General features: G+C 43.7%; 1 protein-coding gene across 1 annotated transcript in view; it reads right to left on the minus strand.

The window, feature by feature from the left end:
• Window positions 1–828: 828 nt before the first annotated feature.
• Plekhg1 (pleckstrin homology and RhoGEF domain containing G1) overlaps window positions 829–20,858 on the minus strand; it is a 93,172-nt gene continuing 73,142 nt past the window's right edge. Inside the window, exons 12-16 of the mRNA XM_005363440.3 lie at window positions 20,604–20,699; window positions 18,472–18,510; window positions 16,737–16,759; window positions 11,148–12,786; window positions 829–4,178 (exon numbers count right to left, since the gene is read on the minus strand). Coding sequence (XP_005363497.2) covers window positions 3,136–4,178; window positions 11,148–12,786; window positions 16,737–16,759; window positions 18,472–18,510; window positions 20,604–20,699 — 2,840 coding nt within the window. The 3' untranslated portion in view covers window positions 829–3,135. The remainder of the gene's footprint in view (window positions 4,179–11,147; window positions 12,787–16,736; window positions 16,760–18,471; window positions 18,511–20,603; window positions 20,700–20,858) is intronic.

Below are 20,858 nucleotides of genomic sequence, written 5' to 3' on the forward strand. Positions count from 1 at the left end.
TATTATATTTTTCAATGAAAAGGTTTTTAATCTAGTGACTGGCTTATTTTAGCTTCCTGTCAATAAAACAGAAACCATTTTGAACCCTAAGTTTATTATTTCAAAAGCAATCTAGATAATTGGTTTGTCACGAGCCACTGAGACTTAGTATGTCCTCTGCCCTAGTTCCTCCATGACAAAGAAACACCATGACCAAAGAAGCTTAGGGAAGGGAAGGGTTTATCTCTGCTTACTTACGCTTCCAGCCCACAGTCTAGCATTGAGAGAAGTCAAGGCAGGAACTCAAGCTGGAAAGCTGGAGCAAAAACCATTAGAAATGGGGCTGGCTAGCTTGCTCGCTGGCTCACCAGTTCATAATCAGCTGGCTCTCCTATGTAGTCCAGGATCACCTGCCTAGGGATGGTGCTGCCCACAGTGGGAGGGACCCTCCAACATCAATTAATAATCAAGACAATCCCTTACAGACATGACCATGGGCCAATCAGATCTAGGAATGTCCTTAAATGAGGCTTTCCTTGTAGACAATGTCAAGTTGAGAAAGTTAACTAGGATTTAACTTACCTTGAATCATTTTCTCTGTGGCTCACAAGGCAAGACAAGGGTATTATAGCCAAATGGTTTGGAAAAAAAATCATATGTTCTAGTGCAAATAAAATTCAAACAAAATTTTACTTTGCACTTTACAAACTTTATTAAATAATGGACATTACTAACTTTAATTGTCTTATATACAGTATTTAAACCATGGTTTCCAAGATGCACTGCTTTCTCCACAAAGAAAAAAAAGGAGGTGAAACGTGAACATATATATATATATATATATATATATATATATAAAAATTGGAACCTTTAGCATAGGAACCAGGTAAGAACTTTTAAGTACATAAAACTTCCCCCCAAGTATATACATTGCCACCCCACCTGCAAAAGAAACCATTTAAAACAAAAGCACTGAATTGATAACATTGAGGGAGCATCCGCGTGCATAAACAGACACACACACACACACATAATACATACACGGCTCTCAAAGTCTGCAGCCTCTACACAGAGGTGATCAATAAAACTACAGATTTATCCTAGAACCCAAAGGACTGTATACATAGTCATTTTGTACAACACCCACTTTTGTAGGCTGACACCAAACTGTGCAACAAAACACTGGTGTGAAGAATTAATCATTTCTGAGATTCAGACAGAACAGTAACGTGGACTATATTGGAATGTGCATCACATAGACAAAAAGAAAAAAAAAACAAAACAGTAAACTACATCTCTTGAAACAGGGTCAGGTAACTTTAAAAAAACAAGCAAACCAAACAAATGATACAAATGTGTTTGCACTTGTCTAGTAAATTCTAAGAACAGAGTTCTCGTCTTTTCTGCTATTGCTTTATCTGGAAAACTAACATCATGCTTAAATAAAAGCATTGGGGGGAAAAAGGAATGTTTTCAGAACCATGTAAATCAGTGCTGGAGGTCAGTCAGGGCCTGAGAACTCGAGGCAAGGGCTCCACCACCAAGTGTCACCTTCAGCCCCAAATGTTGTCTTGGTCACTACAGGAAGAGTGAAGGGTTCGGAAGGACAGGAAACTCAAAGCAACAAGAACAACACAAACGCCATAGGAACTTATTTGTAACATAAGGATGGTCACATTTTTTATGTTGCACAGTTGAAACTGAAAGGGGCCTGGAGATAACAAGAAGAAAAGGATCATGGGAAGCTGTGTGTGATTCATTATTACGGCTTACCATTATGATAGGCCAGACATTTTCCCCAACAATTCCTATCATATCTTTCTAAATGGAACTGACTGTTTAATTTGAACAAAGAGAAATAAGTTAAAATGGAAACTGAGAGGGTGAGGAAAGACTCCAGAATATTCCCCTGTGTAAAATGAGAACACGGTACTGCGAGACAAAAGTCTGACAGCCTTAATGGGGCCTTCATTAAAACGCTTTTCTGAAGCAGCAACACGTCTGTCTTCATTTCTCTCTTTGCATCTTCCATCCCTATCTACAAGGAGCTAGACTGGTGTGGTATCACAGTGCAATGCTGTAGAGAACTACAGTTACAACAAAGAGGAAATGACTAGCCAGAGCCCAGCAACCAGAGGCTCGGGTCTTCTGTATGTTCTGAAACACTGAGGGAGGCCCCATGCCACCATTGTTTAGAAATGAAACTCCCAACTCTGTGACAAAGACTTCTCTAGTAGGGCGTTCAGAAAAGTGTCTATGAAGAACTGCTCTAGACAAGTCATTAATGTGTTTTGTCTTATTTTAACTGAGGATCTACTCTGCATTGATGAGAGATGGGCATAGAAAGCAGTATAGTGGGGGCTTTGGGTTGTGGTGCTTGGGGGAGCAGTTCTTTTTTAGGTGCAATATGAAGAAACAATCAGGTTGTTCCAGAAGTCTCCCTCATCTATTAATTAAGTTGTCTTACATTCTTTTGAGCTGGGATTTCTTTAAGTCATGAAAAAATAGTTTATTTCACCCCTCAAATTGTAGAATTACCATGATTAGTGGCATACCATCTGGGCCTTGTCTAGGAACACAGGTAAAGGGTTTTTTGTGGGTTTTTTTTTTTTGCTCTTTTTTTGTTTTGTTTTCTAATAGCAAGTGGATCCTAGGACTGCATCTTAGTTTTTCCAGTAGTCATGTCATGTTGGCATCCAAATGCAATGCAATCGGAACACCAGTGGGGGGACCTTGAAGCACGGTGAGGCTATATTATATTCTCACCACTGGTCTGTGGCACGTGTCATTCTTGAGTCTTGCCATAAATATAACAGAAATGCCACATAGAACTCTTTAAATAACTCTACTTTCTCTTTTGAAGCACTGCGACAGAGACTCATGCTGCCTCTGAGTCACAGTACAAAACTCCTCGGGGTGTGGGGAAGGGGGGTCATCTAAGAGCTGTAAGTGCGCTACCATCAGGATATGGGGGAAACGGCACGGTCAGCCAGCACAAAGCGCTGCCATGCTGTAAAGCAAGGAAGGGGTGTTTTACACCCCTGGCAGTTACAAAATTGTTTTCAACTAGTACATATATTTAAAAAAACAACAAAACACCTCATCCCTATTGGTAACTGGTAAGCCCGAGGAGCCAATTCAGACAGCTCTAGAATCCTAGGCGAAGGTGCTGGAGCTGAGACATTGAAATTTCTCCCTCAGAGACTGGACAAGGTTTTGCTGATTGGGTGATGGCCCCCTCCACAGATAATCATTCAGTTTGTCGGAGTCCTTACATGCTGTCAAGTAAGGGGGAAGCCCAAGCCTGCCGCTCATGGGCTCTTTCAAAGAGCAAGATGTGCCATGGTTACAAATGTTTCCAGAACAGCCAGGGTCTGGGATACTTGGGTCAGATTTCCTGCCCTGACTCAGAGAGAGATCCGGCCCCACTTCCTCCTCTTCTGACTTTATTTCCACGTAGTCATCTTCATCTCCCTCAGTCTCTTTGAAATTAGAAAAGTAGTTTTGTGTCGCTACTTGGGCGCTTACGGGTAAATTTCTATTTACCACCAGAACTTTCTGTGAGTCTTGGAGGGTAAGATCAGAGCGTTTTCCAGTGTCCTGTTGACATGAGTCCAGCACACCCGACAGCAAGTCCTGTTGGCTCGCACCTCTGGAACTATTCTGTAGAGACAGCAGTGGCTTTTTTTCTGTCCCACTTGGGTAGTTGATGGAGTCAAGAGATTTGTTTATCAAGATTGAGGAAGATGACTGGGGCCTGCTATAAGGCTGGAGTTTAGCTCCGACTGCTTTGCGACCCAGCGAGTTGTAAAGATAGCCCTGACAGTTCTCCTTGTGGGGCTGGCTAACCACCACACTGCAGCGCTGCGCCGAGCCCAGCAGGGGCTCCGATTCTTGAAGAGAAGGCACTGAACAAGCTGCCGACAACTGTCTGGGAATGCTTTTGGTGATGGCCTCTAATGCGGGATATTTTGACTTTGAGTCTTGCTCTGGCTGGGAACAGAAATCGGCTAACTCTCCGTTACTGTAGGGCGAATGCCAAAGCCAGTCCTCACCAGCACGCTGGGCCTGGGAAGGTGTTGCAGGCCTGTGGAGAGAGGGTTCTTGGGTCCTGGGCCAGCCATCCTTCTGTCCTTTAGGGGGTGTCTCTCTGAACACGATCTGGTCATACAGTTGGGAGTATTCAGCAATCCTGGCACCTGTAAGGCATACATTGAAGCAATAAGTACACATAGGCTTATCCCTGCCTGGGAAGCTTAGCTATAAGAACATAACACCCTAATAGATGTATTAAAAGACAGACAGTAGACTTAAGATTAAGGGTAAGAAGTTACTGAATGCAATGCTAATTAAAATAACCCAAAGTTTAATAAAAATAGAGCTCATTTAGTTCTTTGAATTTTACACAGTTTTATCTGAATAGTGGACCTGCAGGGTCCAGTGTGTGTCGTGAATATTCCTTTAATCCATAACATAGTGTTAATGCTGAAAACAAGCCATCATCAAATGAGAACGCCAGAGCTTACGTTCTGGTGTATAAAGACACCTCATGTCCACTAAAGAAGAACCACAGTGCTATAGTCACCTCTGGCTTCATGAGACTATTGCTTGCTCTCAGACAAATTTTCTTAGAGAGGTTGGCTCCTGGCAGCTGTTCCAACACCCCCGGTTTCCAAATAACCCTCTAGTGCCGCTGCCTGACAGCCAACATCTAGGAGAGTTCTCTACCTTCAGCTCAGGTAAGGACTAACTCACGTATCTTCTCCCATTCCCCCAAAGCCAAGAGCAACAGCCATCAAGCCAACAAGCCATCAAGGACAGATCCCTTGCTCATGCACTCCACAACTGAATACAATCTGACACTGACTTAAGAACAGGACTTGAGGGCTGGAGAGATGGCTCAGTGGTTAAGAGCATTGCCTGCTCTTCCAAAGGTGCTGAGTTCAATTCCTGGCAACCACATGGTGGCTCACAACCATCTGTAATGAAGTCTGGTGCCCTCTTCTGGACTACAGATATACACACAGACAGAATATTGTATACATAATAAATAAATAAATATAAAAAAAGAACAGGACTTGATAGTTTTTTTTTTGATGGTTACTTGATAGTTACTTCGAAAAAAAAAAAACATTTGCCACTGATGATTAAACCACAGCCCCATCTCCGTGTAGCCTTACTTCAGAGTGCAGGCATCTCTAAAGACATGACCCATGGCATGCAATGGAGAACATTCTCCTGAGCCAGGCCCACATTGACTCAGGAGCTGTCCCCAACTGTGATTCTGGCACACATAGGAACACTGTGCACCCTGTTGATTGCTCAGATCTTATCTGCATGATATCAGGGAAGGACGTCCATCCTATCTATGACAATCCACAAATGGCATCTATCTATGTAATGGAACTATTCCATGCCTGCTGGCCTGCTGTTGGTGTGCTACCCTTTACATCTCAGCGAGAGATGCATTTAGCTGAACTTTTACTATTTCTTTAGTCTACCTTCCTTGAAGATGGGAACACCTCATGGGTATCATGTACCTTTAGCTGCAACCCCTCCATCCTTTCATCCCTTGACCCCAGCTCCCAGCAATCGAGGCAAACCATCATCTGTGTAATGTCTCGTTAGAGTTTATAACCAGATGCTTTGGTTTTAAATTCCATTTTAAAGTGCATTTAAGGTCAGAGAATATTGTTTGGAAATTTCTAGAAGCAAACACTTGGTAAATTGCTCTTCAAGTAGCACAGTAAAGACTCAAAATACCAGTCCAAATGTGGTGGCACCTCAGGAGATACATGACCATCTCCTTGCACTGCAGCGTTCTCTGTCAGCCATTCTTTCAAAGCATTAACTATGAGACCCAACCACAAGGAGCCGGGACTTTAGACCAAGTTATATGGCTGAGCTCCAGCTGTCCCTCTCACACTGTACGTAGCCCCAAACTTATCCAGAGCTGAGTCAGGGGGTACTGAGCTTCTCCAAAGCTCTCAAGAGATGATAACCAGAGCGAGAGCAGAGCTGATGCATAATTCAAATAACAGTATTCTGGCATGAATTTACCCATAAAGTTTTATTGGCGGACACAGCTTCTGGCTTTAGGGCAGCTCATGTAAAAATACTCATGTAATACGAAATGTCTAAAATACTCATTGTATTTCTCATGCCTTTTTCTTCTCATACTCTCCTCATCTTTGCTTTATCAAGCCTCACCCATTCCTCAAAATCCTCCACAAGCCCTAGTCAACTAGGAACACCTTTTCCAACTTCTTCCGTACATTTCCTATGCGGCTGCAGGAATGGCTTAGTGGTCAAGAGTGCTTGCTGCACTTCCAGACAACCCTAGTTCAGTTCCCAGCACCCACATCAGGCAGCTCACAACTGCCTGTAAACTCCAGTTCCAGGGGACCCAACACACTTGTTTAGCATCCGAGGGTTCCTGCATGTACATGGTATATACCCAGGCATATACACATATGAATAAGACAAATAAATACATTAAAAAAGTCTTAGATGCATTTACTCAAACACATGCACACAAACAGAAAAACTATACTGGCTAATCACCTCCATAGGTGATTATATTATATATATATATATTATAATTATATTATTGCAGATAATTGATGAGGTTTTGGTCTCAGAGAACAGTGTTGTACATTTTGCTTATAGCACCAAACATAGCTTCTTCAAGGAAGCTGATCTCAAGTCTTTCATTACGTGGATTTTTCTTTTCATCCTTTCCTTTTGAGCATAGGATTTCAAATTCATGGGCCTTTCCTGAGATGACCCAACAGTCAAGACAACACATTGCGCCACAGCAGGAAAGAGAACACAGGAAAATGGCCTTGGATTAAAATGCTTCCCATAGATAACTCCTACTGGGTACTTTAATCTTCAGCTAACAAAGAGGGGACCATTGATAAACTCTGGATATAATGTATCTCACTAGTAGGGAAAACTAATCTCAGTTGTTTCTTGTCTCGATTGTCCCGCTGGAGAGCGTTTATACCTAGCACGATGTCAGTATGAACAAGACAACTTTTCAGAGCTCGAGTTGTGATTAAAAAGACCTGTTGGCCAGATGCATAGAAGACGCTGGCCACCATTGATCTCTCCAGCTTAGAAACCCTGGCTAGTCTATGGGTCAAAGTTTGCCTACGATATTACTTCTGCTACTGTCCATATAGGACATATACATTATTATTACATGATAATACCAGGCTGTCTCTGTTTTTGTTTTGTTTTTTTTCTGAAGTTTGAAAGGTGGAGTTCTTTTCATTAAAGATTATTAAAAATTGAAATATTCTTGTGTCAGGTAATATCAAACATGTTGATTTCTAGATAGAGGATTAAAAAACATCGGTATTTCTCATGTTGCTCAGATATAAACAGAAGCATAGAATTGTACCCTCCCTACATTACACAAAAAGCTCTCAAGCCTATATGAAAATATCACCCAAAATATAGGAACCCAAGGAGTGTCCTTGGTCTCAAATCCCATCAGCTGAACAAGATGGCCACATGCTATAAGAGGCTCTAAAAGTGGGAGCAACTGGACCTGGTTGGGTGATTTATAGGAGGACATGTGACCCGGGGCCTGTAGACCCCGGGGACAGAGTTCAATAAAGATGCTCGAGGGTTTCAGCAGGTGAATAGGGTGCTCTTCCTTCCGCACAACACCGAGAGCAAGCTCCTGGCAAAGTGGCAAGGCCCATGCGCAGAAGTCGGGAGAATCGGTCCATTCGATTACGACGTCCTGTGCCCAGATAAACAAGAGAGAGAAAAGGAGTCATAATGTCAACTGATTGAAAGCCTGGTGGGCACAGGAAGTGGCCTTGGTCACCCAGATGGAGCCAGGTCTGAGAAATGGCAGGCCCCAGGGGTATGCTCCTGCTACGTGGCCAGGGAAGACAAGGCTGTCGGAAGGACACCTTAGGAGCGAATGCTCCTCTTTGTTGGAGGAGGACATCAGGAACAGCCTAGTAGCTCACCATGTCAAGAAAGGACCCAGATGCAAAGCTTAGAAGAGATCTTGTGGGACCCCAAGAAGACAACAGTATGAACCAGAAGGAAAAAGGCAAATGAAACCCCAATGGGTAATCACAACACTTCAAAGGTGGGTAATAAGAATTCTATTCAGAGAAGTTGTAGGTCCCAATTCTTTAGTTCTGAGGGGCTTGCTTCAAGCAAGTGTAGAGTTTTGCATCTTAATGACTGGCTCGTATTCTAGTCAGCCTGGCCCTGGCTATTAGTGGTAAACTGTAGTCTGCTGACACAGTCAACTCTTCCTCCTAGTCAGAAACAATAGCAGTGTATTTTCTCGGAACCTGGGAGACAATGGCCTGGCTTCAGCTATGGGCTGAAATCACCACTAGGGATCTTCTCCCGAGGCCACCTATGCCACCCCACCAAGTCCTCATGCAATTCACCAGTCACTTCCTGTAACTATAAAACAAGCTGCTTGGCAGGACAAACATTGGAAAGGATGCAAATGACTTTACGGACACTATTGTCAGGAGGAAAAGAAATATATTCCAGTCTCTCTCACGGACACACAGATATCAACTTTGACTTTAATTCTATTCTAAAGAACTCAAAGATCCTGTAAAACCCTCCAGAAACCAAGTCCCAGTCCTCACTTCCTTATCTGGAATTGAAATGGGAAGCTTTTGATAATTAATATTTTAAACTATCGCTTTCTCCTCAGGGATCTATTGGATTCATTTAGGATTTAGATCTCTCCTTACTATTGTCTAGTTTCCATGGAGATAGAGAAGTCGAATGCAGCCGGGCAGCGGTGGCGCACGCCTTTAATCCCAGCACTCGGGAGGCAGAGGCAGGCGGATCTCTGGGAGTTCTAGGCCAGCCTGGTTTACAAGAGCTAGTTCCAGGACAGGCTCCAAAGCTACAGAGAAACCCTGTCTCGAAAAACTTAAAAAAAAAAAAAGTCGAATGCAGACAAAGGTCAGTGGCATCCACGTGTCTAAGTGGCTTTGGTGTGCACAAATGTGCCTTGTCCTGAGGCTGACTTGCTTGACCCTGCTGATGCCATTTTGTTTTAACTTCTATATTTGTGGGTGTTTTTTTTTTTTTTTTGCTTTTTGTTGTTGTTGTTGTTTTGTTTTTGAGACAGGGTTTTTCTATGTAGCCCAGGCTGTTCCCAAACTAAGACCTGCTTCCTGGGTGCTGATTACAGGTGTGTCCCATTGTGTCTGACTTCATTTCTGCCTTTAATTGGAAAACTGACTTTTTTAATACTGAGGTAGTTCTTTGTCAGAGAATACAATTTCTTCCTTTCTTCCTTCCTTCTTTTTCTTTTTCTCTCTTCCCTTCTCTCTCTTTCCTTCCCTACTTTTCTCTTCTTCCTCTTTCTTTCTTCCTTCCTTCCTTTCTTTTTCTCTCTTTTTTCTCTCTATATCGCTTGCTCCCTCCCTCCCTCCCTCCCTCCCTCCCTCCCTCTATCCCTCCCTCCCTTCCTTCCTTCCTTAACAGGATCTCACTATGTTGCCCAGGCTGGCTTAGGACTGGGTAGAACTCATCAATCCTCCTATTTCCATATCCCAAAGCCTGGAATTTTAGGCTGTGTAACAGGTTGTAACAAGGGTAGGATTCCTTAAAACATGCCGGATTTTAAAATACAGATTTCAGGAACTACAATGTGGCTGATTTGAAAGAGTGCTTGGCTAGGCTAGGGTTCAATTCCAGTACCACATAAAACCAGGTGTGGGGGTACCACCTGTAACCCCAGCTTTTAGGGTGTGTGTATGTAGGAGGGTCAGAAATTCATAAAGTTCAGTGACACAGCGAGTTTGAGGCCCGCCGGGACTGCATGAGTCACTGTTTCAAAAGAGTAAACAAGACAGATTCCTAGCCCCAATCCCAGAAATCATTGTCTGAGATGAAAAGATATCCTAAGCAGAATGTCCCTCTTGCGTTTTTTTCTACTGAGTCACATGCTGTATTCACAACTCAAGGCTTCTCACAGATCAGTGTTTCATTCTCTTTCAAAATGTCACACCAGAAAGCACTTGCCCTCGCGCCCCTGATTCTTGCCCATGTTACATCTAGAAGCCCAGCTATGCCCACAATGAAGTCCGACGGAAGAATTAAGCTTCTTGGAAGAATTACATGACAAAACCAAGCGAGACGGTATTGAACACACGATAGTTAGTGGCTATTTAAGGTCACCAAGTAGTAGCTGGAATAAGTGGGAGCAAGGGAATTGTAGCTTAGAAAAATGCCTAAAAAATGGGGGGCTGGAGCTATAGGTTGTTGCTTGAGAGCACTGGCTGCCTTTCCAGAGGACCTGGATTGGATGTCCAGCACCCAAAGGGCAGCTCACAACTGCAACTCCAGTTCCAGTGGATCTAGCACCCTCTTCTGGCTTCCTCTGGTACTGCATGCTCATTGTATATAGGCACACATGCAGGCACACAGAGGAGACAAAAAACAAATACACAAATCTTTTTGGTCCTTGCTTCTTGGTTGTATTACGTGTTCGTGGCTGTGTGTGCCTGTGTATGTCTTCCTCCGACACTCACCACCTCATCTTCTGAGACAGGGTCTCTGGCCGAGCCTAGACTGATGGGCCAGCCAGCTCTAGTGACCCCCCCTTCCTTCCTTGTCTCTGCCTTCCCAGCCTCAGATGATGGGCATGTCATGCTGCATCTGGCTTCTCACGAGTGCTAGGGAGCTCAGCTCAGGTCCTCGTGTTTGCATGGGGAGCACCTTTACCAACTGAGCCATCCCCTCACCTCTGGGCTACGGGCGAGCATTTCGGGGGGAGATCTGCAGCAAACAGCAGCCCTATTCTAGATGATTCTCAACGCCAATGGTTTTGAGAAGCACCTGCTCCCCAATACATTGCCGACTCATAGGTAAGTGTTTATGCTTCTTTCATAGGTTAAAGCGGGTAGCTTCTTCCACATTTCAGGCTTCCTTCCAGAAACTTTTTCCTAAAGGCACCAACTTTAAAGTAACATTACATGTGCAGCAACCCTGAGGCCCAGTAACACTCTAGTCTACATGCTCCAGCTGAAGTAAAGTGCTAAGGGCCAATGGTGGCTTTGAGGCCTGTGTACTATGAGACCGCTCTAAGGACAGTTGGAACTGGGAAGCCTGTTCCCACACCTGACTGTTAAGAAGGAAGAACAGAGCACGCAACATACCAATGGCAGGCCCTCCTTGCCTCTTCTCTTCCAAGATGGCTGCCAGGTCTTTGGGAATGGGCTTATGCTGACTGGGTGGTGGCTGCTCCAACTCTGGGCTTCTCACTTTCAGAAGCTGATTGGCTTTCTTAATCTTTTGACTATACTGCCTTGCCATCATAAAGACCCTGCTCTTGGTCTTATCTGTGGCTTCCATCCCAAGGTCAGAGTTTTCTGGGTCTGTTTGGGGCAGGCTGTAGTTGGCCAGTTCATAGGGACTGTCCACAGGAGGTACTCCACTAGCCAGAGAGAGTTGGTTAAGACTCACGAAGGAGCCTTCTGTCGAAATCAGGTCATCTTCACGAGAGCAGTTAACCCTGCTAGCTCTGGCAACCCTGCTTTGCCCAGGCATGAGAAAAGCCTGGCTCCCCGGAAGAGACAGCATAGATGAGGCACGCCCCGAATCTCTGCTCAGCTCACGGGTGCTCTCAACATACAGCCTCTCTGGCACGTCATCTTTGCTGACAGGAAACGCAGCGAGGAGACGCTCTCTCGCTTTGTCTTCATTCTTCTTGATGTAATTTTCCAGGTCGTTCCAGATTTCATCTACTTCTTCAGATAATTTGTCTGACAGAGCCTTATCTGCGATGGGCAGGTTACAGCGGGGAGAGTCATACAAGAAACTCAGATAGTCAGTATCGGAGGGCCCCTGAGGGTAAGACACATCCTCTTCACTGAGCTGGAGGCTGTCCTGGGAGACGAACGGTCTCAAGCTGTCGCAGCATGCAAAATCAGCCTCCAGACCCAGGAAGCTGCTCCTTTTGGGCTGCTTAAGTGTACTGCATTTGAAGTCCAGTGATGGTTGGTCTGGAAGCCCTATGGTGTCATAGATGTTTTCTTCCACTACTTGGAGTTCATGAATGCTTTGGTTAGATGCCTCTTGAGCACTGGGAGCTGCCTCTTTCTTTGAGTAGAGAGAGCTTGTACTGTGGCTAGCCTGCCTCTTTGAGAAGGCTAACTCTGGGGTGCTCTTGGGGCGAACAGAGTCTCTGGGTGATTTGGGGAAAGAGGATTCGGCTTCATCCCGCTTAGCAACCATTAACTTCAAGTCTTCGAAACTTATGTTATCATAGACATGGTCTATATCATCAATCGTCAACTCTACAGACGACCCAAAGGGAGTCATCCCTCCCTGTCCTCCTAGTTGAGGACCATTCTGCAGTTCTCTGGCAGGATAGTACTGAGAGCCATCGCTGTCCCTCATTCTTACTTCAGGAGGACACGTGTTGCTTTCACCAGCACTGCTGGCCCGCCGGACAATCCTGTGACTGGAGCTGGAGATCTCGGCGGGCTCCATCAGTCCCAGGTGCCAGCTGCAAGGGCGGCTGGAGGTATTCTCTTCGCACAGCCTGGCGGAATTGAGATCGGAGGAAGAAAAGGACGGGACGAACATCTGGTAGTCATCATCATCGTCATTCTCCTGTGGAGACCGGCGGCTGGGAAACAAGGACTGCCTGATGTGGGGATCCGTCCAGAGGCTTCTGATGGCGCCGCCCCCGCGGAGCATACTGACGATGGTGGTGCTGCTTGGCTGGCTGTTCCTCTGGGCGGGAGAAGGAGTGGCGGAAGTCCCCTGGGAAGAGCCTTCCTCTCTGGAAACCTGAGGGAGACAGACACATAGCAACTGAATTATTGCACCCTGCGGAAGATGTGTGACTGGGGGAATGTCAGCTACGTAGCCAGACTGCCACCTGGTTAGAGAATGTCACCTATGTAGCTAGACTGCCACCTGGTTAGAGAAAATGATCACTAGCCATGGTTGGTTTTCAAGTGATTTGAAGAGCACTTCAGATTTTTGAAAAGGGGGCAGAAAGGATAGGGATATTTAATTAAAAACTGAGCTATAGGCAATCTGCAGGTATCTTCTGTAATTAGTTTTCATAGTCAGTGTATGAACCAGGTATAGATATATCAGGATTATATTGAAGAAGCCTAGGCTCTGAAATAGTCAGTATCTTTCTCTTCTGGTTAGTAGTAAGGCTATAGTTCAAACCCAACTGACTCTAAAACCTTTGCTCCCCCACAGAACAGAAGCAGAATATAGCAAGTATGGTAGATATTCATTGTATACATGAGTCTGCATTGAGGCCTATGCCTTAATACCACCTTGTATGCAAGATTTTAGAGGCCTTCATTTCAATGCCCTGCTCCTGAGAGTCCTTTTGTAATTTCTGGTCCCATCAGGAGCCCCTGCTGGTGACTTGATGACAAACTTCAAGGGTTTCCTTAACCCTGAAAGGCTCACTGTGAACTTGATCTTAATTTATAGACTCCAGGCAAGGAGGCTGTGTTACAGGAGTTTAACCCACTGTTGAGATAATGGTATTTTAACATTTGTTAACAAAATATATTTAACTAATGCTTAGTTATTGTTTTGGAGGTAAAAAATACAGGGAACCCCGGTGGGTTTTTGTTTTTTGGTTTTTTAAGACAGGGTTTCTCTGTAGCTTTGGAGCCTGTCCTGGAACTAGCTCTTGTAGACCAGGGTGGTCTCAAACTCACAGATATCCACCTGTCTCTGTCTCCTGAGCGCTGGGATTAAAGGCGTGCGCCACCACCACCTGGCTGCAACCAATAAGGGAACTTTTTTAATCAAACAATGGAACTTTTTGTCACTTAGAACGTTTCTTGATGGGAGTTGGCCATCTAGAAAAATCCCATCTCCTGAGAATAACAACGTGGTCTTATCATGGGAACTGGAGATGGAGGCAGATAACCTGATACTATTCTGGACACAGAAGAACTAGCTTCAAAGAGCTGAAATAGTTAAGGCTTGTTCAGATTCAGTTGGTCCGGGGCGGGACATGTTTCCTGATAAAAGCACTATGAGTAGCCTACTGGAAATGTCAAAGTAGCAAGAACCGCTCACCACTTGTTGGGAAAGGAGAAAACAGCAGATAGCACACAAATAAAATTCCACCCTAACATTTTTCTATTAAAACTTTAAAACCTATAACAATTAATCATTTAGTTTTATAAATTTTCACAAATCCAGACATAAAATATTTTTATATAATTTTATTGCCTTTGTAAATCTTTTTAACCAAAATTTAGCACCTTTTCCTTTCCCTGCATTCAGACTGCACTGATGCGATGCCTATACAACACAGGTACCAAGTAACTCCTTACAGTGAAGACGAGTTAGCATTCATCCATTAAATTATGACAGATATAGAGGGCATAACAAAATAGCCCTGTACTTCTTACTGCAGCAGAAATAATCCTGGAACTCATCCAGCCCCCAGAAGTCATGGATGTTTTGGTAACTAAACCCAAATTGTTGTTAATATTGTTCTTAACTATTGAAGTGAATGATGGCAGTATATTTGAACACTGTACCCAATCTATCATTCAGAGTCCTGATGAATTCCGAGATTAAGAAATTATCAATGTAGGGTTAGTCATAGCATAGAAGTACGTAAGTCTTAAACCTCAATTTTACCAGGGCCAAGACAACCATTTTCTCCCTGTGCTTTTCCACGCTGTCCATTTTGGTGTTTATTAATTTGATAACAGGATCATTTATGGCATATTTGCCCTTTTGCCAAATAATGTATTGGGCATCTTTAAAAATTATATTATCACATGACGTCTCGTTAGTAATTTTCTAAAGGAGGAAGGCAGGCCTGCTGAGGTGAAACAGCTTGCAAGAGACGATCACAAAAGGCAGGAGTGCATCTGAATTCAGGCCTTAACCCCAGCTCATTTATGAACTTAGCTGTGACAGACAGGATGAGGGGTTCAGGATATATACTCAGGAAGAGACGCCAAACTGCGGTAAAGCAATAGGCCAATCTGTTTACATTCTGAGGATACACATCATTGTTAGGAGACAGAATCTGGCTACTAAAGTAGCATCCTGGTAATATGTTTGTTTGTTGTTCTTGTTTGACTTTTATCTTCACAAAGCTCGGTAGTCCTGAATGGACTTGGTTGAGCACTGTTGGAAAGTCGCCTAAGGCTGGAAAGCTTAACCTTTTGTACACAGTTAGGTACAGAGAGGTGTTTGGCTCCAGGATTCTATCACAGAGTACTTTTGTCGGTGACCCAATTTAGGCAAAGATCAGAAAGTAAGTTTCACAATGAAGAGTCAATAAAGTTACAAAGTTTCAGATTAAAACAAATAGTATCTGAAAGACCACTAGTGCATTCTAGAGCAGCTGAAATCCCCTCCTAAGTCCACACTGAGTTTTTGACAACTGAAAGGCCGGTTTTATTTTGTTGTTGTTTTGTTTTGCTTTGGTTTTAGACAGTATCTCACTGTGTAGCCCTGATTGGCCTGGAGCTCACTGAGATCCCCCTGTCTCTGCCTTCCAAGTGCTAGGGTTTTTTAAAAATGAAGATACAGCCTTTATCAACAAGGTCCCTTTGTCCCTTTGTTAAACCATGGTGCAAATGGGATTTGGGGAAGAGATGATTAGAGCCCCATCCTTATGGAGGATGGTACATCCTTAGGTCTTACATGAGAAACCACAAGAAATACTCTGGGAAGTGTCAGTTACGATAACCCATCACTGGCCATATTGGAAAAGTCACTCAGGTCAGGATATACAAGTTCCTCTTTCCAGGTAACAAAACTAATACACAATGTCCAATAGGACAAAACACTTTACTTTTTCTTCGTTGGTGAGTTTTTGTTTTTTATTTTGTTTTATTTGTGTGTGTGTGTGAGAGAGAGAGAGACAGGATTTCTCTGTGTAACAGTCCTAGCTGTCCTGGAACTAGCTCTGAAGACCAGGCTGGCCTCGAACTCACAAAGATCCACCTGCCTCTGCCTTCTGAGTGGTGGGATTAAAGGTGTGTGCCAGCACCCAGAACCTCAGGCTTGCTAGGCAGCAGACACAGCTCTACAGTGAGCATTTACCATCTCCTAATGGTTGTCAGAGGAACACAAGCACTACTTAGATACAACTTGACCTAGCGAACTTTCACTGTACCACACATCATACCTGCTGCACCAGCAGAAGGATTATATTCCTAGTTGCAATTTTTTTCTTTTGAAATGGGTTTCCCTATGTTGCCAAGGCTGAAATTAAACTCCTAGATGCATTCATTCATTCTTCTTGCCTCAGTTTTCCCAAATAGAAGGGACTTTGTATGCTATTATATCTTAGGACCACAGTCTTCAATCATCCTGGTGATTGACAGTGCTTTGGGAAGGGAGCTAGATAGACCCAGGAGATATACATATATATATATATCAGGGGCTGGCTTTAACTTGAGAGAGGTACAGGGCAGTGTGAGATTGACCACACTATCTTTCAGTAAAGGTCACTATCTAAGGGTGGTCATAGCTTCTGAGGGAAGAAGCGGACCACAGGGATGGGTAGAATTGCCTGAACTGAAAGTGATGAAACGGGAGGGAGTAAGTTGAAAACAATTCGCTTTCCCTTAAATCAAGGACAACTAGCTAACAATGCAAAGTGGATAAGGTTGTCAAAATGTAAAGTAAATGTTGACACTTCAGGCTGGGGTGAGACCAGTAAGGGAGGACACTGAGGTGAAAGGTGCCCACAGCAAACCCTTCAGAAGAAATGTGATCACGCTTACCTTCTGGATATCATGTGCAGTTTCTGAAAAAAACAGAAACATGTTTTAAGTTTGAGAACTTAAAATGTATCTTTTAGATAAGCATTTCTATTTCTACATGGCTTGTACACATATTGCTAATAATTGAAGTTCAAGAGATCCAGTTTTCAAAAAAAAAAAAACAAAACAAAACAGAAAAAAAACCTCCCTCACTTATCTGTTCCACATTCTCTACCATAGTAGAAACACGCTACATTATGAGCCAAAGCCATTTTCTGTATCCCTGAGAGCAGTAATTCAGGGGTAAATTGTTTCCAAAACTTTCTAACAAAAATATGAAAAACAAGGCCTGTGTCATAGGCCATGGGAGTCCCCTGAAGACATGAGAATGCTTTTGTTGAGTTTTAGACATATTGGGGCTTTAAATGAAGATGAAATCTTTATCCATGAGGTCTTCTTGATCCTGTCATGGAGGGGGATTTATACATGTATCTTATAGACACCCTATTGATGCACATTTAATCTTTGCAAGTGTTTAGTCAAGTAAGCTTGCAGAGTACTTCTCTGCCCACAAATTCCTCCCGAGAGGTACACTTCAGTCTGGTGTGCATTTTTCTGTATCTCATACCCACTGTCTCGCACCTTCTTGCAGTGTAAAGTCGCTCTGTTGGTTTTTAAATAAAGATGCATTACACATCAGTATATTTTCTGCTAAATATATAGGTATGTGTTGGTTGAGAGAGATTGACTTCATTCTTTTCAACCTCAGAACATTCCATGATAGCTAGGAACATACTATTTCCTACCAGATGGACATTTTATAATGTGATATTAAAATGCTACAAACCCAAATCAAGTTTATCCCTTATAACAAACTCATCGCTTATTGACATCTTAAGAGGTCTAGAATTATTCTTCCTTTTTGTTTTTGGCAGGGTCTTGTGGATGACTTGCTGAACTTAAACTTCTTATGGAGTTGAGAATGACCTTTACATAGTGCATGGTCGCTCTATCCAGAAATAGTGGTTGTTCATGTAGCTAATATTCTACACCAGGACGAACACAGGAGTTGTACCAGGTTCCCTAAGCACATGAAACAGGAGTTGACCTTGGAGAATCCTGACCCTCACCATACCAAGGCCTAGCTCATCTTGAGACAGGTGCAGAGTTCTAGTTGGACTTGTTGACACAGTCATATGACCCTAGAGGTCAAATTGCTGGATCAAGGACAAATCACCACTTTGAACTTAAATGGGAATTACTAAATATTTTTCAGGAAATGTTGCAAAAATTTACCCTCCTGCCAAGAGTTTTACAGTGTCTTTTCATCAAATTCATAGCTTTCTTCTCTCTAGTTCGCTCATTAAATGAATACTTTTTCAATTACTGATACAGGTGTCTTTTTAAACTTTAAAATATATTAGCACTTTGTTTCTTCTGGGACGTTGGGACATATATATGTATAGACGTATATAACACACATATTACATGCGTTATTACATGTTTAAGGGTCCTTTTTCTTTTGCTTTTGTTGATAACATTTCTTTCTGAGAGATGTTAATTTTATGTCTGACAGCTATGTTGCAAATAACTTCCATCAACTGTTTTGCAACAGAACACTTTTGCTTGTAGAAACAGTCAATCTCTGTGCAACCTAGCTATCAAACCTCCCAATCTACCATGCGCCTAACACATAATTTTCTTCTATATGATGATTAACTAAGAATGAAAAAGGCAACTCTATTTTTGCACTCACCACTGGTCTTCAACACTTTGCGCGTCCGGGAGGAAGGTTCTGAGGGGAGAGTGAAGCCAGCATTATTTGCAAATCGATACCTTCTCTCATAAATAAATTAGTAACTTATTGACATTTTAAGAGCTTTAGAAATGTTCTTTTTATTTGTCTGTTATAGACAAGCTTTCACGCATCTCAGGCTGGCCTCAGCTCTGAAGCTGAGGACGACCTTGAACTCTTGAACTTCGTGCTTCCGTTTCCTAAGTACAGAGACCACAGACAGGAGCCCCCTTTATGTGGAGCCAGAGAAAGAATCCAAGGCTTTGTGCATGTTAGGCAAGCACCCTCTCAACTAGGCAATATCCTCAGTCCAGGGCTCTAGAAAGATTCTGCCCAATTCACTCAAATTCTCAGTGCTCACAGATACTCTGCTGAATGGTAGGACAGGCTCCAAAGGGTCAGGAGTCACAGAACAGAAGGGCAGGTGCCACTTTATTAACAGGCCGAGCCGTGGAACAACTCCCGCAGCTGCCACTGCAGCCCATCAGCTGGCAAATAGGATTTTCTATCCCAGGCTGAGGGCCTTACCCAGGCTTCGGATCTGGCCACCTCTCTCTTCTCAACCTGAGCTCACTGCTTCCTCTTGGACTTTCACCTGCCATCTGCTACCAGCTGATTTATCAATGACTTCTGTCTCCCAAGTTAGGGACCACGATGTCATTCTCCGTTCATCTCGTTCTCACCCACCAGTCTAGAAAGCTTATAGTGAGCCGACCAAGTCACCAGTCTGCATCCTAAGCCGTCCCCGTTCGTCTAGGCCTCCATTTCTCCCCTAGACTAGCACGGCTGCAGCATGAGGTGGGGGTAGGGGCAGGGCGTAGACTGGACGGGGACGAGGGATGCACAACTCCTTGCCTACTTGGCTCTTTACCCGAAGCCAGCTTCTACTAAAGGCACGCATGCTTAGTTTGAAATCCCCCTTTGCCTTGCCACATTCACACGTATACACAGCCTGCTTAGCCTTCGTCATCAGGCTCCCGGCTGTGGTCCTCTCTCCCCCGTCTCTCTTTCCACCCTGCACTGTCCTCTTTCCTCGCTCCAGCCAGGCTGAGCTGCTGACAGCCACCACTTGCCCTGCAGTCTGTTGGCTCACGTCCTCGGGCTCTGCACGGACGATTCCAACCCTGTGCCTCTACTTCCCATCCCATCGAGGATATCAGTCTTTGGCTGAAGCCTCATTCATTCCTGGAATCTCTTCCTCCATCTTTTCACCCTCTTTTCCATCTGCGTATGCCAAATCTTTATCAAAGAGACCAGTATTTATTTATTCCTTTTTTTGGTCTACCCCACAGTGAGGGTCTTATAAATGAAAATTGTAATTGCTACTTATCTTGGCACTCCTTTCCTATAGTAAAGGGTAAAGTGGACTTCGTGAATACTCTTTCATCATATAAAACCAAGAACTGAGAGCTAAGAGAACACTAAGCAAATCAAAATGTTAAGCTTGAATACTCTTGTGTGTGTCATTCACAAGGTATACCAGTAACAGCAAATAGGGCGGAAGGGAGTACTTACCAATGGTGAGGTACCGTAAAAAGCAGAAGCAATTGGTTGACACATTTTGCTTGTTTTGTTTATTTGTTTGTTTATTTGAGACAGGGTCTCACTGAAGAGCTCTGTCTGGCCTCCAATTCATTGAAATCTGCCTGCCTCTGCCTGTGACAAAAGGCATGTGCCATCATACCTTGCTGGTTGACATAGTTTATATTTACCAGGAAAGAGTTAAGTACAGAGGTGTTTTAAAGAAAGGCTAGAGAGCCGGGCGGTGGTGGCGCACGCCTTTAATCCCAGCACTTCAGAGGCAGAGGCAGGCGGATCTCTGTGAGTTCGAGGCCAGCCTGGTCTATAGAGTGAGTTTCCAGGACATGATCCAAAGCTACAGAGAAACCCTGTCTCGAGAAACCAATAAATAAATAAAGCTAAATAAACAAATAAGAAAGGCTTGAGGGGTGTTCTGTTTTTTTTTTTTTCTTGTTAGCCTTACATGTATTCGAACCAACAACCGGTCAGAAAATGTCTGCCAGTCAGAAAGGTACCCACTTTCTGTCCCTCTCAGCATTACAGTTCAACCTCAGTGGCAACTTCCTGCTTACCAGATTTCCTCCTCTGCCGATGGGGTGCAGGGCCTTCTTTGGAGCCACACAGTGCCTTCGTCTGTCCCTCAGGGCTGTAGCAGAAGCCTGGATGGTCTGCAAAGAGGAAGGTATGGTGATCATGTAGGGCGGCTGTGATTTTTGGAATTTTGTGTTACATCAGAAACATCAGTAATGCTCAAGCGATAAAGGTTCTTGTAGATGATCAGAAGGGACCTTTTTTGGGGGGATGGGTAAGTAAATGCACTATATTTC

The sequence above is a fragment of the Microtus ochrogaster genome, linkage group LG9 (assembly GCF_000317375.1).
Source record: "Microtus ochrogaster isolate Prairie Vole_2 linkage group LG9, MicOch1.0, whole genome shotgun sequence".
NCBI lineage: Eukaryota > Metazoa > Chordata > Mammalia > Rodentia > Cricetidae > Microtus > Microtus ochrogaster.